This window comes from Vigna angularis, chromosome 2 (genome assembly GCF_016808095.1).
Source record: "Vigna angularis cultivar LongXiaoDou No.4 chromosome 2, ASM1680809v1, whole genome shotgun sequence".
Lineage (NCBI taxonomy): Eukaryota > Viridiplantae > Streptophyta > Magnoliopsida > Fabales > Fabaceae > Vigna > Vigna angularis.
The window spans coordinates 39,446,751-39,462,521 of record NC_068971.1 but is presented as its reverse complement, the minus strand read 5'-3'; the positions used below and the strand labels follow the sequence as shown (position 1 = coordinate 39,462,521).

The 15,771-nt window shown below is 32.3% G+C and overlaps 2 protein-coding genes across 4 annotated transcripts; both read right to left on the bottom strand.

The window, feature by feature from the left end:
* Positions 1-2,691: 2,691 nt before the first annotated feature.
* Positions 2,692-4,003, bottom strand: LOC108328398 (protein POLYCHOME). Its single transcript, XM_017562264.2, has 2 exons — positions 3,558-4,003; positions 2,692-3,473 (listed from the first exon to the last, which is right to left on the bottom strand). Exons 1-2 carry the CDS (start codon positions 3,819-3,821, stop codon positions 3,096-3,098), a joined length of 642 nt encoding a protein of 213 aa, XP_017417753.1. The 5' UTR covers positions 3,822-4,003; the 3' UTR covers positions 2,692-3,095.
* Positions 4,004-10,445: 6,442 nt separating this feature from the next.
* On the bottom strand, positions 10,446-13,936 carry LOC108327055 (transcription factor bHLH130). Of its 3 annotated transcripts, none has more exons than XM_017560742.2 (7): positions 13,029-13,936; positions 11,863-12,179; positions 11,607-11,777; positions 11,378-11,443; positions 11,231-11,299; positions 11,007-11,126; positions 10,446-10,836 (listed from the first exon to the last, which is right to left on the bottom strand). In XM_017560742.2, exons 1-6 carry the CDS (start codon positions 13,528-13,530, stop codon positions 11,055-11,057), a joined length of 1,197 nt encoding a protein of 398 aa, XP_017416231.1. In that variant the 5' UTR covers positions 13,531-13,936; the 3' UTR covers positions 10,446-10,836; positions 11,007-11,054. The 3 variants fall into 3 exon arrangements, with proteins under 3 accessions (XP_017416231.1, XP_017416232.1, XP_017416230.1); XM_017560743.2 differs by having other exon boundaries at positions 10,446-10,833; XM_017560741.2 differs by lacking the exon at positions 10,446-10,836 and having other exon boundaries at positions 10,892-11,126; positions 13,029-13,935.
* Between the last annotated feature and the right edge of the window lie 1,835 nt (positions 13,937-15,771).

Here is a 15,771-nt window from a genome sequence, read left to right as displayed (position 1 = left end):
ATCCACTTTTATATCATGGAAGAATAATATACTTTTTCTAATTCTTTTTATACAATTTTGAAGTTAAAATTTATCTTTTTCAAATGTATTATATCATTTTACTTGATAAATTCAGATAATTATTACTTTCTTGAGAAAGTTAAGTGTTTTGTTATGTATTAAGGTTTAAGTATTTTCTTTTCCATATGATAAACGAGAGATGTTGGTAATAAAGGGATTTAAGGTAGGAAACCTAATTGGACTTTTTTTAAGTATAGAGTAAGATTTGATGGTTGATGACTCACCTCCCAGTAAGTAAGGGAACTTAACTACATATTATTTAATAGCACATTATTTAGATATTTTTAATTTTTAAGTTGATTAAGAACGGAATATAAGTTAATATGTGATTTTTGTTGAGAGTTGAAAACATGGTTTTTTTTTTAAGTAAGAAGTTGAGATAATCATAGGGATGAAATTATGGTTTGGAAAGTGATACATGAGTTTAAATTTATATTATAATTTTTTTTATATTGTTTAAGTAGTAAATTTTTACCACCAAACAAGTCATTATTATATGTATTGCTTAATGTTGCTAAGTACTAAATGGATGTTCAAATAATAAGGCATACTACTCAAATTATGGCTTCAAGTTTGAGTGAGACAGATGTCAAATTAATTATCTTTCTTGTGGAGCAAATAATGATCAAGCAATAAGATATTATTTAAGGGTTGAGTTGAGGTAATGATGAATGAAATTTTGAAATTTGTGAGTCTACGCAGTTGCGTATTGATGCTCAAACATCAGTATATTTGTGCAAGTACTGATGAGATTGTGTAGTTGTTCAAGTATTATTGAGATTCTGTTTGATATTTTGACCTGATAGATTATATAAACAAGTATCATAACTCAAGCATTAAGATGACATTCAAGCATTAGTCACTTAAACGATAAGTGAATGTTTGAACAAGGAATAACTCAACTATCTCTCCTCTCAAATTAGTCAATTAAGCGACAAGAAACCACTTGAATGAGAAAGAGAACAATCAATTATTATTTTTCTACAACTGATTATACTAAAGTGATGAAAGATTGCTCGAATGAAAATGTTTGCATTTTTATAAGGATGCAAAGTCACTTAACTAAGATAAAGTTGTTCAAATGATATGCAATGGTGAAAAGTAATTATGTATTGTATTGTTAATAAGTTTGTGTATGTGTGAGGTTGGTGAGCTTATATCTATTTGTGGTAAGATATCATTGTATTATTGTATTATTGATAAATACCTGTATTATTGATAAATATAATAAGAGACATGTATTTATATAGTATATATTATGTAAATAACTACTTTGACCTTATAATTATACAAATTATAACTCTCATAATGAATCCAATGTTAATATTTAATAAGATATATTTAATGTAAAATTTATGGAAGAAGTTAAATTTAAAATACAACTTACAAATAATTTGTTAAAAATTAGTAATATCTCTTAGTAAGAATATTATACATATATAATTTGCTATTATAAGTTATAATAATATTATATATATTTTTAGTTAACTGCTTTGTATTTAATATATGTGAAAAATATTATAAAAATAAAAATATTAAAATCTTTAATTTATTATATTTGGTAATAAACCAAATAACATAACAAATAAAATTTATAACGTTGAATAGGATTAAGAAAATCGTAGTTCAAAAATACTTTGTAAATGCGAGAACTATTATATTTTTATATTATTATTATTATTATCACTATATATATATATATATATATATATATGAAATAAAGTATACACAAAATTATGCTAGTATACACTGTAATGTTAACTTGAGTTATTTTTAGCCATAAACTATCTTTTGATAAGTATACCTTTCTTAGTTTTTTATTTACTTTTCATTCTTAAAAACTCAAACAATTCACTGTTTTAAACTTTTTTCCTTGTCACTATGGTATTATGATTATATTTTATGCATTTTGTTATTAAATGGTACTTAATTACATATTATATTTAAGTATAATTGCATTCTTAAATATATAATATAATATGTTGTTAAATATCATTTAATAATAAAATATATAAAATATAATTATGTATGTAAACAATTTAAAGCTATTATATGAAGAATTAATTTTTTTTTCTCAGATTATTATTCGTCTCTACAATCATTTGGATTAAGAAACATCATTTTAATCTTGAATCAATGACAAGTATTTAAAACATTAACTTTCTCAACAAAAATTATGATACATTTTAGTAAAAAAAAAAAAGACAGAAGAAACTGCCCAATCATTAATTAATTACCTTCACGTGTTCAATTATCAACACGGTTTTGAAAACAGTTATACTAAAGACAGTTCAGAAAAGGATAAAATTTCAGAGTCCTTAAAACGAGAACCAAATGCGGTTCTCGCCGTTGCTTCACCGCCATGTAAACCTTCCATTGCTTTCGATTCCATAAAATTCTAAAGTCCAAATACATTAAAAACAAAACAATTTTGTTATTTTCCCCTTCAATTTCAATAATTTCATCCGTTACCTAATACAGTTCGAATTAACGGATCAGTTAGACGTTATATTTGTAAATATTTTAAATTTAACAAAAGCCATTTGCGAAAATGGGCGAAACAGATTTCAGTTTCTCAATCGAGCAAAATGGGTAACTTGATGGAAGAAAATTGATGGCAAAGGGAAGAAATTGAAGCCAAAAAAGAATCAATAGACTTCCTGAACAGTTTAACCAATGGTACAATGGTGAAACCTCCAAATCAGAAGATATGGGAAATATGTACAGAGACTGAGACTTACAGCTAAACCTACAACACCGACCCAATACCATCAAAGAATGATGGAAAGAACAAGGGGGCATGCTATATATCAACACTGCTAAAAGCAAGTTCTAATTTCTAACCAAGAAGTTAGATCAAAACTATAAAGAATATCCTTCTTGCACCTTCGAGAAGAAGATCCAATCTGAGCAAACAGAAAACACTGTTGCACGAACCAACCGAATGTAGTAAAATGACTCTAATACCCTTGTTCAGCCTCTGTATAATCCAAATCCTGTCACAATCGGAATCAAAACTGCATAAAATTGAAAATTCACCTCATGGACATCAAAGTGCGCACCCTTTTTTCCCTCTCCGCTTTCTTCGCACTGGGAGTTCGTTTCAGCTTCTTCAATTCTTCAAGCACAGCCTCCTGAACTTGGTCAATGTTGTTCAAAAGCTTCTTCTGCGGTGTAAGGGTTTCCGATTCCCCTTCGGGTAATTCAGAAATGTCGAGGTAGATCTTGGGTACTTTGCAGCCCAGAGGTGTACGAAGCTTAACTCCGACAGACTTCGGAGATTTCGAGGTAGAGGCAGCGGAGGCAGAAGCAGTCTCCGATGGTTCTAGAACTACTTGGTCAGCCGTAGAAACAGTGCTTTCAGTTCGCTGGCCTTCGACTTCCCCTAACCTAGCTCTCCTTCTCTCTATAGCCTAAACCACAACGCATAAAGAAAACATTTAGCAAAAAGATTCAAACAAAGAACCGAAAACGACGGCGCTTTGATGTACACTTACCCTAGCGACGGCAGTGATGTCACGCAGTGGTGTTCGGGGGTACCAAGCTGGTAGCAGAGAACGTGAAGAAACGCGCCCCCTTGTGCGTCGGGCGGAGGGAGGAGTGTTCTCGGAGCCGAGAAAAGCACGGGCGCGTCCCCGGGGCAGAGTTCTTGGAGGAGTTCGGTGCGGCGGCGGGTCGTTGTAGATGAGGAATGCGCGGTTGCGAGCGAAGGCGGCAGCGAGGTCGACGGAGGTTAAGCGACGGTCACGTGATTGGGGCATGGCTGAAGGGGACGGAGGGAGAGGGTGGTGCCGTGGTGGTGTTGGGAGGAGGAGGTAGGGTTTGGCGAGAGGAAATAAGAAGAGAAGAACAAGGGTTTGGGAGAAGACCGAATTGGCAAATTTTGAAATTGAAAAAAGGCGCACTTATATCTCCCCAAAACTCTGAATCTCAATCAAATTCAATTCCTGGATTCTATCTATCTCCTCTCTCCCGAAAAAATGAAACGGCTCATTTTGAATTTCAAATCCCGCTATGCGCGGGACCAACGTAGATTCAATTTCACTTCGAATATTCGTTATTTCAAATCTTGGGCTTTTTTATATTGGGCCTTAAGCGTTTTCGGCCTTTCAATTCTTAAGATTAAAAAAAATAAATACAAAGACTATTGTATTTTTAAATTATAATGAAAAAAATAAATACAAGCATAGTTCTTTTAAACTAATCGAATCGTTTTTTTACGAGTAATTAATAAAACTATTTGCTAACAACTAATATTATCTTAATATCAATAAAAATAAGGTAGTGTACTATCATTTTTTGAAAATGTGTACTATGATCATAAGTATATTTAAAATAATATTTATTTTCGATGAATAACTCTACCAATATCATATTTTAAAAAGAAAAATATAATATCTGCAACAAAGAATATAATCATAACTGTTTTACAACAAATTTTAAATTATTATATTAATTAATTAATATTTAATTAGACGTTTATATTTAGGGATTTTTTTTTTCATTCTATAATAATAAAACTATTTAAAATAATATTTATTTTCGATGAATAACTCTACCAATATCATATTTTAAAAAGAAAAATATAATATCTGCAACAAAGAATATAATCATAACTGTTTTACAACAAATTTTAAATTATTATATTAATTAATTAATATTTAATTAGACGTTTATATTTAGGGATTTTTTTTTTCATTCTATAATAATAAAATATATTCCTTAACAAACCTATTAAAGAGATGATTAATCAAAACTATTTATTTACTCATGTTTGAAGTGGTGAATTATATTGATTATGAAAAAAAAAAATCCAATAAACTTTTTCGAAGCAAGAATCTCATTGAGGTGCATATAGTAATTGAAAAATTTTCAAATATACCAATGTTACTGGCAGGATTCAATAAAAGCACGCAATTAAATTTCACTTGCTTGATTTGTAACTTCGAGAGGAATGATTATATTTTTAATAAGCCACCCTTTAGTTCTTTATTAAATTCCCTATTATGTTAATTTACAATTCTTAATGTTTAATTCACTCATGATGATTACAAACTATATTTTTACCTTTAAAACAATTCAAGTAATTAAAGTTTTTGTATTCAGAATACTGTTATGTTTATTTCCTATTTTCTTGGATGCATATTGGGGGTGATGAGTTGGATCTTGTCATAGCAAATTTGGTCTTAGTAAGATAATATCTATTACAAAAAAACTAAAATCCCAAACATATTATAAACATCTTTAAATAATTGTATTAATTAGTTAATATTTAATTAGACGTTATATTTGGGATTTCTAATGATAAAGTCCTTTAGCAATAATTAGGTGAATGATTATTCAATTTCATTATTTATGTACATAGAAACAAATCCCTCTCAAGAATGTAAATTTAACTGATAAATATCATCATATTAACATTATACATCAGGCTAATAAACTTTCCATATAATATTTCATATTATCGCATTATTTTTTGGTAAAATTAATAGAATCCAATTTCTTATAGTACAAAGTCACTGGAAAACTCATGGAACTTGCCAACTGCATATTCTAACTATTGTCATTCAAGATTTATTTAAAAAATTGATTATTCAATATTTTTTAAATGTTTCAATTAATGTGTGATGTTTATGATATATGTAACCGCCACGATACATGATATGAGTTATTCAATTAAATAAAAAGATAGTTCTATATTTTGTTTTTCGAAAAATAGTAAGTGAATAACATCTAGAGATTAAGTTGCAGATAATTTTTTTTTATCAGTAATATGATAAAAATTAAAGTCAAGTCTTTTTATCTGATCCTAACCCTAAATTAAAAATGACAATTCATTTCATTAAAATAATAATTCCAAGTACATGATACGTAATTTACGTATGCATCCAAAATATATATTAAAATATAAATCGAAAGCAAGCATAAAATAAATAGCCGCCAAAACGGAATGGAATCAATTCATGTGTGATGAGCTATTTTTTTATCAACTAACATGTGATATTTACATAATAGTTGCAGTTGCTACGAAGTTAGTTTATTTGCAATTTAGGCTTATGAAAGAATTTTTTTATGGAAAATTTAAACTCATTTAAGCATGTTATTGACGATTTACTAGCTACTATTAAATGATAAAAGAAAAAACATTTGTATTCTTTCAAAGGTTTAAATTGACTAAATTATTAATTTGATCTGTCAATTTATTTAATTATATCATTTTGGTCTTTCAACTATTAAATTTTTTTATCTTTTAAAACTAATGCAATGTTGCCTTTTCAATCAATAATGTTTAAATTTTCCAGTGAATGGGTCCTATATGATGACTAGATGTAATTTTTCATATTGTCGAAAAAACAATAAGTCAACGTCGTTTTATTGCAATTGGATGAAATAATTTCCATTACATCAATTTTAAATTGTCAGAATCCAAATTCAACCATTTAATAACTGAGAAACCAAATTAATAATCTAAATTATTTGATTTCAAATTTAAAAAAAAATGATCATATGAATGAAAGGAATAACCAAAATACGTGTATATATTATCATTTTGTCAAATCCTTTCTAAAATATAACATTGAAGGGTGTTTTTATGTAGCCCAATCATTTATTACCAATCTTCACTGTCTTGAATACCGAACACCTTAAACTAGTTCAGTATATATGCAAATAATATATAATATATAGTTTTTTGAATTAAAATAACAGTTAATGAAAAAACATGATGAGGTCAACAAGAAGTCAAAGCATCCTTATTATTGTCCTTAATACATAATTTTTAAGATTACTTTAGATATAACGTGTTACATTTCCTATACTTTATTTTTCTGATAAAAAAATCTTATACTTTTTAAACTTCAATTGTATTAATTTTTATTTAATTTTGAATAAATGGCTCTTTATAGTTTAAATTTGTTTGGATTTTCTCTTGCATTTATCTTTGTTGTTTTTTAATAATAAAAGTATTGATTTAATAAGAATTTGGAATTTTTTTCGAACATAGTAGATTATTAGTGTTGAGTTTAATTAGTGATATAAAATTAGATTACGTAAACCTATCTCTAAGGAATTAGAAGCATTTTGTAAGTGTCTTAAGCCACCAATTTTGGGATAATTTTAGTTAAATGAGAAGAAAATATTTTTATGAATACTTAAGGAGATAATTTTTTTGACAATAGAGAAAGTGTAAGGACCTCACATTCTTTTATTTTAGAAAAGAAAATGTGGTGGGGGTGGGCCTCATGTGGGTGGCTGCACGTTCAGCAAAAGTGGAAGTACCACTGTTTTGGCTTTGTTCAGCAGCAGATGTGAGTGGTGGGTCTCCCCACCTTGAGTGTTTCAGCCACCAAGGAAACACCATCATCACCTTCTTAAGTGGATTGGGCACTGAGGATGGAAGGTGGGACGGCTGAGGTTCGTCCAGCTAGCACCAGTGCACGATCTTCTTTCCCTTTAAAAGAACCTACGGATTCAAGGGGGGTGTTGGGTTCTGAATTTCTGGAGGAGTGGAATTCTTGCTGCATATCTGTGAGAGGGTGAAGTTCGGAGCTGCTGAAGTGCAAGGAGGCCTTGGATCGCAAGTCGTAGGAGAGATAGATTCAAGAAGGGTGTTGGGTGCTGCATCCGGAGGAGTGAAGAGCTTTACTGCAAATCTTTTGGAGAAAGATCCAAGGAAGTCTTCAAGAGGTAAGGGGAGCTAAATCTTTTGTTTGATTGTTGAAATATGCTGTATTTGATGCAAATCTGGGAAAAAGGGGATGAAAAATGGGGTTTCTAGGTTTTCTGGAAACTCTGGTGCGATTCTGCAGAATTCTGCAGAACGCGCGTACGCCCAATTTTGGTGAGTCAAAATGGGACGTTAGTCCAATTCACTCGACCAATTAGTGGTCGGCCAAACTAAGCGTTCGGTTTTCGTGAAATAGTGATCCTAGACGTTCGTCCTTAAATAGGTATTCTCAAGTTTAACTTGTAAGCGTTCGGACTTAATTATGATTCTTAGGTTTGGATCTTAATCGTTCGTTCTTGGTGTATAAGTGATTGTAAGTGTGCAGTCTTAATTTGGATGGTTAGGTTGAAATCTTTAACGTGCGGCGTTGGGTATTAGTAAGCGTTCGGTCTTAACTTGATATTATGAAGTTTAGCTCTTGAGCGTTCGGCCTTAGTTTAATTCTGACGGTGAGTGTTCGGCTTTAAGTTAGCATCTTAGATTTCCATCTTGAGCGTTCGGCCTTAGTTTAATTCTGACGGTGAGCGTTCGGCTTTAAGTTAGCATCTTAGATTTCCATCTTGAGCGTTCGGCCTTAGTGTAATTGTGATTGTGAGCGTTCATCATTAATTTGGTATTTTAGGTTTTGATGTCATAGTAGTAGTAAGCGTTCGTCCTTAAATTTCAGGAAGTGATCTTAAGCGTTCGGTATTGGGCATTCGTGGTTGTAAATCGTCCGTCCTTAATTTCAATTCTTAGGTTTGAATCTTAATCGTTCGGTGTTGGTGTATTAGTGATTGTGAGCGTTCGGCCTTAATTCGATATTCTTAAGTTTGAATCTTAAACGTTCAACCTTGGTGTATTAGTGAGTATAAGCGTTCGATCTTACCTTGGTATTCTCGAGTAGCAATCTTGATCGTTATGTTTTAATTTGATAGTCTTAATTTGAATCATGAGCGTCCGGTATTGTTATGTGATTATTGATTTTATATCGTTCGACCTGGATCAGGTATTCTGAGATTTAGATTGTAAGCGTTCAGTTTTGGTGTAGATCTTGACCAGTTAGTCTCAGGCTTCATTCTAAAGTGTTCGATGTGTTAGTGAACGTTCAGTCTTGTTAAAGTTTCAGTTAGTAATCATCCTTAGTGAGCGTCCAATCTTGGTGATGTTTTCTGGTTAATGATCGTTCACATGTAACGGTCGTTCTCGATGATGTTTGTTCGTACTCGTCCTAGGCAGCGTTCGGTCCTGATGAAGTTTTATATTTGAGCGCTTGTACAAACAGTGTTTAATTCAATATGGTGTTCGATGGTTTTGAGCGTTCGACCTGGCAGTGTATGATCTGATGACGTCCGTCCAAACAGTGTTCGGCCTGGTGTTTGGAAAATGGCGTTCGTCCAGTAGCGTTCGTTCCTTGGTGTTTGGTGAATAGTGCTCGTTCAAATAGTATTCTACAAATAATGTTGGATTCTAAATTGAATTATGTGTACAAATGTTTGGAATATATGTTGTGATGTGATGTATGTGAAAATATGAGAATGTATGAAATATGATAAATTACTGTGATGATACGATTGTAAATGTAAATGATGAATGTGAGTATGAAGTGGACATCTTAGGGAGAGATGACTACAAGTGGTTATGTGGTGTTGTGGTTGTTTGGTATAACTGTAGTGAACTTAGGATCGGTCCGTCTATCCCTACACTCAAAACATTGTTCATGCTCACATAGAGAAGAATAGTGTCAGTGCTGAGAGTAGAGGGAGGTCCTTGTCTATAGCCTTTAATGGCAGATATAGGCAGGTTGAGGATTTACCTTGCTAGTGTTGGATAGTGCCAGCAGAACTATGCAAGTGCAAAGACGATTGTTAGTTCGACAGTTATACAAATCCGGAGGAGTCGTGAGTTGTGGTTTTACCTTGCATAGTGTTGGGAAGTGCCAACAGAACTATGCAAACGTAAAGATGTGTGAGTTGTGGTTCAATGAGCATGCTTTAATTGTTCCTTTATATGTATCTATGTATGATGACATGAATTAAATGTATTATATGTATAACATCCTTTTTATATCTAGCTCACCCTTGCATTGTTTTTGTGCTGTTTGGGTATGTTCCTTTGGCGATGATCATCCACTTGGATGGGAGCAGATGTTGTCGCAGAGATTCTCTTGAAGCAAGAGCTGGAGGTTACTGATGTTGCGGAGTAGTCTTCTTAAAAATTTCCTGAATTGAACACTTGTAGTGTTTAATCCTTTCAACTATTCAACTTTAAAATTTCAGTTTCTTTTATTTCTGGATGACTGTAATTTCACATTTAATTACACGTCATACTCCGACTGTTCTCTTTATTGGTATGTTCACGTCTATATTATATAATATTTGTTATTATATAATTTGGATGTTACAGAAAGCATATTATGTAGAAAGCTAAAAAAATAAAGTAATTAAAATAAGACATTTATTCCTCCTCTTCATATAAACAAATCAAAATAAGCTAATTTATATTCAAAAGAAGTAATAAATCACTCTTAGATTTTATTTTTTTGTGTGTGTGAAAGTATAGGAAAGAAGTTGGTGATTCATCCAAAGTTGTGTTGCTCATGAAGACATACTCCTCTATAACAGGTTTCAGGCTTTCTGGATCAAATTTGTCATAAACATATTGTACAAACTAACATTCCTGTCAGTCCAAACAAGTTTAGCTCATCCACTGAAGCAAATTGCACTAGGTATTCAAGAGTTTCATTTTGGATATTATGTCCTCTCTAATCGACAAGACTTGTTACAATACAAACAAGTTTGGCCTGATGCAAATAATAATAATATTTGCTCCTATCATTCATGGAATAGACCCCTAAAAATCCAAATTTAAATGATTTTCTTCTCAGAAAATGATATCCTTTTAACTTACTTTATTTTTGTCTTTATCTTTCAGCTGTTAATTTCAACCTGTTTTGCTATTTTGAGTGTAAGTGTCAACCTTTTGCATCAGATTTTCTAACCATATCTTGAATCTCTACAAGGATCCAAAGGTGGAGTGAGGTCACAGCTGCATCACTTTGCTATTTTCTACTGAAAAAAAATATATTCATTTATAATGCATGAATTCAATATTAAGCAACTCACGTAGGGGAAAAAAAGAATAACATTAAAATAATTCATTACAATTTTTGTATAAAAAATTACAAAATTAAACTATTTGATTTATTGTTCGTGTGATTCATCACGTCAAAATATAGTACCCGGGTCCATGTTTGCATAGTTCCTTTCATCACATGTACAAAAGAAACTCAAGCAATTTTATCTGTTTCTGGTTTCTGCATGTTTATACATTTGCATTTAGCTCGTCTTTCGCTCAGATTCTGCAGAAAGGTATTCAAAATGTCAGTGCATGCATGAAAAGAGTCATTAGTTGCATGGCTATATGACTATGGGGTTCTAACAAATAACTTCTCCCTTTGAGTACCTTGAATTGATTCTGAAGATTTTTTATGTAGTCTACAGCCAAATCCAACATCTCTGCTGTGCTGGTTTGCTGCCAATAACTCAAGAATGTTAACATTCCAAACACAAAACAATGCAAGGGCAAATCAACTTCTGTTTTATTTCTGACCTTCTCCATGTTTGGAACAAGCTCTTGCAATTTTCTTATTCGTTCACTGATCCTAGTTCTTCTCACCTGAGAACAAGTACTTGTTAGAATAATCTTTTCACATAATCATCATTTCTTATTATAGTTTTGGCAAAGGAACACAATTTCATTTTAATCGATAGAACTTCACCATACCAAATGTTTGTGAAAACAAGTTTTGGCACAAACAGATAACATGATACTCTCTTACCCTTTCGGCAATGCTTCGAGGATGAGTAGCAAAGCCTCTCTTTGCTCTGATTTTACAAGGAACAGAATCGTTAAACTGAAGCAAGTTGTCCATAGCAAACATCTCCGAGGATGCTCTCGGCAAACTCAAATGATACGAAAGAGAATGAACTTGATTTCCCAGGTCTCCATTCTGAGTGTATGAGAACATATTTGTATTGAGAACCAGAAAAAAGTTCGGATCAATACAACAAGAAAATTGAAAATCCCAAACAAACCTGAGCTTCAGAAAGTAATTCATCATTACTATTTCGCTGTCTTTTGGGGTTCGACGTCTCATTCCAAGAAGTATAAGGGAATCCAGGGCCGTAATATCGAGCGTCACCATTGCTACCTCCATGTCTACCATCCTCGGGGCTAGTTACCCTAAGACCCTCCGTGCCCATTTTAGAGGTTGGTGATAAAATTCCCAAAGAAGAAGGACTCCTTGGTGAGAAGCTAATGTGATTCTTCATTCTGTTCATAGATATTCTATGCTCACCATCACTGCCGTTAACACCACCAAAGTTTTCAACACCTCTCATACCATCGTACCCTGCAGTTTTCAACATGAACTGAAACTACTTCAGTGACAACTAGGTTTATCTTCGTATAAAATTTGGAAACGTGTTTTCAGAATTTTTAATGCATATCTCCAGTTTTTGATACGCAAAATGAACAAGGAAGAATATATGGGATTTGTTGATTAAAATTTGTAACGTTAAATTTGGATTAAAATTAAGTTCATAAGTAAAAACAAACCAAATCTCACTTTTACATGATTAAGTTCACACGAAAAAAAACAAGGTTTTTAGACAAATTTCAAAACGGAAACATATTTTTGAAGATAATAAAATATTACGAAATTGAATTCATTCTCCAGACTCAATATGGAACTCTTCAAGTTGAAAAACAACCATAACATGTGTTGTTTTGCGGTTAACCATATTCTGAGAATTAAGAGTTTCTTTTTACAAGATCATGTCAATGTGTATGGCAAAGTTAAAGTCCTCAAACCGAAGTTGCTACAAAAAGTATGAAAAGACAAGCTTAAAGTTCAAATATTGACATATGTTATTTGTTCCGTACAAAAACCACAGCTTTAGAAAGTTATACAAGCGCTTTGTTGACATTAAGTGTTTATAGAACTCTTCCCAAATCAAATTATTACGTTGGGAATCATAAATAAATCTTATATGTCTAACCACTCATCATATCCTTGCTGTCTAATTTCAAAAGTCAGAACACGCAATTGCAGTTGAATAAGCTACCACCACCATCTTCAACAGATTGATTTCATTCGGCATGAACAATTTCCATTTGGTGCTAAACAAAACGTACGGACACCCTAAAATCTGCCATAAAAAGTAGTAAACAAAAACTGAATACAGAACAAGTACAGTACCGTTGTGAAAGGAGATGCTGTTAGAGAAATTGCCAGAAGGGAAGCTACTCTGCCTGAGAAGATTGGGATTAAAGCTTTTGCCACCCTGATCCATTCCCACAGAACCCACCATCATAGATGAAGAAACAGTTACTGTCGAGTCATGCCTCGGGTACCGAGAGGGTAACACAGAAGTACTATAACCTTGCTGGGAATTCATGCGACTCAGAGGTGATAATGATGGGGACGACGACGATATTGTTGACTCCTTCGGTTGTTTATTCTCGTTAGAATCCTTGTTATCTACGAATTCTCGTATGGTAGGGGATGTCGTATCGAGGGTGTCGCCGGAATTGAAGAATCTTAAAAGTGGTTCAGAACCCTCCCAGGGGTTGGCGTTGATGGAAGAAGCTTCGCCTTGTTTGAAGTTGGAGAGAACTTGAGTGGGGGCAGAGCGAAAGCGAAGTAAACCGGAATTGGGTTGGTGTTGTTGCTGAACTTGGTAACGGGAATTGGAATCCATGGTTTGGTAATCAGTTGAAAAAGGAGTGAAGGTGATATTGATATGAGAGGCTAGAGAATCATTATGATGAAAATCGAAAAGGTTCTGGAAGTAACCCAAATGGGAAGGAAAAGGGAAAGCTTGGTGGCTCAAAATTCAAGGAGGGGCTTAAAGGGAAGGTTGAGAGGTCGGTGTTGTGCAGAAGAGAAACAGATAAACACAGAAGCAGTGAAAAAGACAAGGAGAGAAATATGTAGAGAAAGATAAAAAGATACGCGTTAGTGCAGTTTCAGAAACCTGATTATTTTGCTTTTTGAAAAAAGAGAGCAAGACCAAGCAAGATCCTGTGAATGAACTAGAGAGAGAGAAAAAAAACAGAGGACAGAGAAAGTGTATGCAGAGAGAGAGAGAAAGAGAAAGAGAAAGAGAAAGAAAAGGAGCTCCTTGAGTTTTTTTTTTTTCTTAGAAACACAACAAGTTCTAAAATCAAGATGAAAAAAAAACATTTACGGCATGAATAATGAAATTTAATAAGAAATAATTGATTTTGTCTTTGTAGCATTTTGAGGCAATTGAACCAATGAGAGATTTGAGGAGTACATCAAGTAGCGTCACAGGACTGGATACTGTTTGTCTGTTCTTAGATTGCTTGATAATTCCGAACACCAAAAAATATTACTTTAATTAACTGAAATATAAAATTGATTTGGTGGTACATTTTCTTTTGTTTTTATAAGCTTGATTATTTTTTAGGTTGGTTAAATTAGGGTTTTCTTTAAGTGCTTAACAACCCTTGAAAACATTACGAAACCTATCACTTACTACTACTTGTTCAATCTTGACCTATATTAAATCCATTTAATACTAAAGAAGAAAGGGTGCATGAACGAATACTCTAGCGCCAATGGTTTACACACTTTAACAGCATAATAAAAAATCCATGGAATCAAATCAAGATAAAGAAGACATGCTAATTATTAAGAAAAGAAACCATGGTTCTTAAAGTTCTAATCTTAAATGGTAAAGAAAATGGTGAGTTTGCAAATATGGAGAATATAGTATGCAGTTTTATTTATGGAAAGACGGCGCGTGTGAGCGTAATCTGAAACGAAGGAGAAGAAAAACCGACGTGGCAACGCTGCTTGTCACTGTTTACACGACATAATCCATCGTATATCTGTCACCACGTCATTCTAACCCATACTCATACGTACCAATGTACAAAGAATATACACCTCCTAGTATGTAAATAGTTTTCATACAGTTTTATTTTTAATGTTATAATACTTTTTTTTTGTTCTAGAAATTGTTTTTATTATTGTAAAAAAAATGTAGACATCTATGAGAGTTTTCATGCGTATTTTTTAAGAGAACTTCCATTATTAGGTACAAAATGCGTATTTAATTAAAGGTAGAAAGATTGAGCGTTTAATTAAAAAATTAAAATAGATTTTGAGGGACATGAGAAATAAAAAGAATGTATATCATTAAGAAGATGTACGAGTAATGAGATGAAAATGATTTTCAATGAATGATATTGATTAAGATGTACGATAGTTACATTTTTTTTGTTTTATATTTTATATTTTCAAACTGCTATCAGGGCACCGCTGTGGATTAATTAAAAAAAATTAATAGTTTAATATTATAATTATTTGTTTCATTTAATGTCCAAGCAAAGAGTGTTTTTAAAATTTTTTGGTAGGTAAGAGTTGTGAGTTTTAAAGGCCTGGTCCACCTTTTTTTCTCTCTTTTTTATTTATTGATCATTTTTCCCCCTTCAACCACGTCTTTTGTTATTAAGAATGTGACTTTCTTTTTTTATTTATTTTTGAAATCTTATCACATTACATATAGTAACTTACGTATTTTAAATTATCATAATTCATTTAAGTATAAATATAGAATTTGTTCTAATATCTTTTAATCTCCGACTTTGTGAATGTTTGATCCCTTTTCTAGTTAGATTGGTTCAGAGAAAGAATTCCTAAACTAGTTTATTCTTTGAATAAAATTTGAAATTGTTTGAACATATTTCACTAGATTTTTGTATTTTTTATGTTATCTGTAACGTTCCGGCAACTCACAGGGATCTTCTCACTCGCACACTTTCCAGGAAAACTTTCCAGAAGGTCACCTATCCCAGAATTACTTCAGGCTAAGCACGCTTAACCATGGAGTTCTTATGAGTCAGGCTACCGAAAAGCAAATGCATTTTTGGTAGCCTGACTCATAAGAACTCCATGGTTAAGCGTGCTTAGC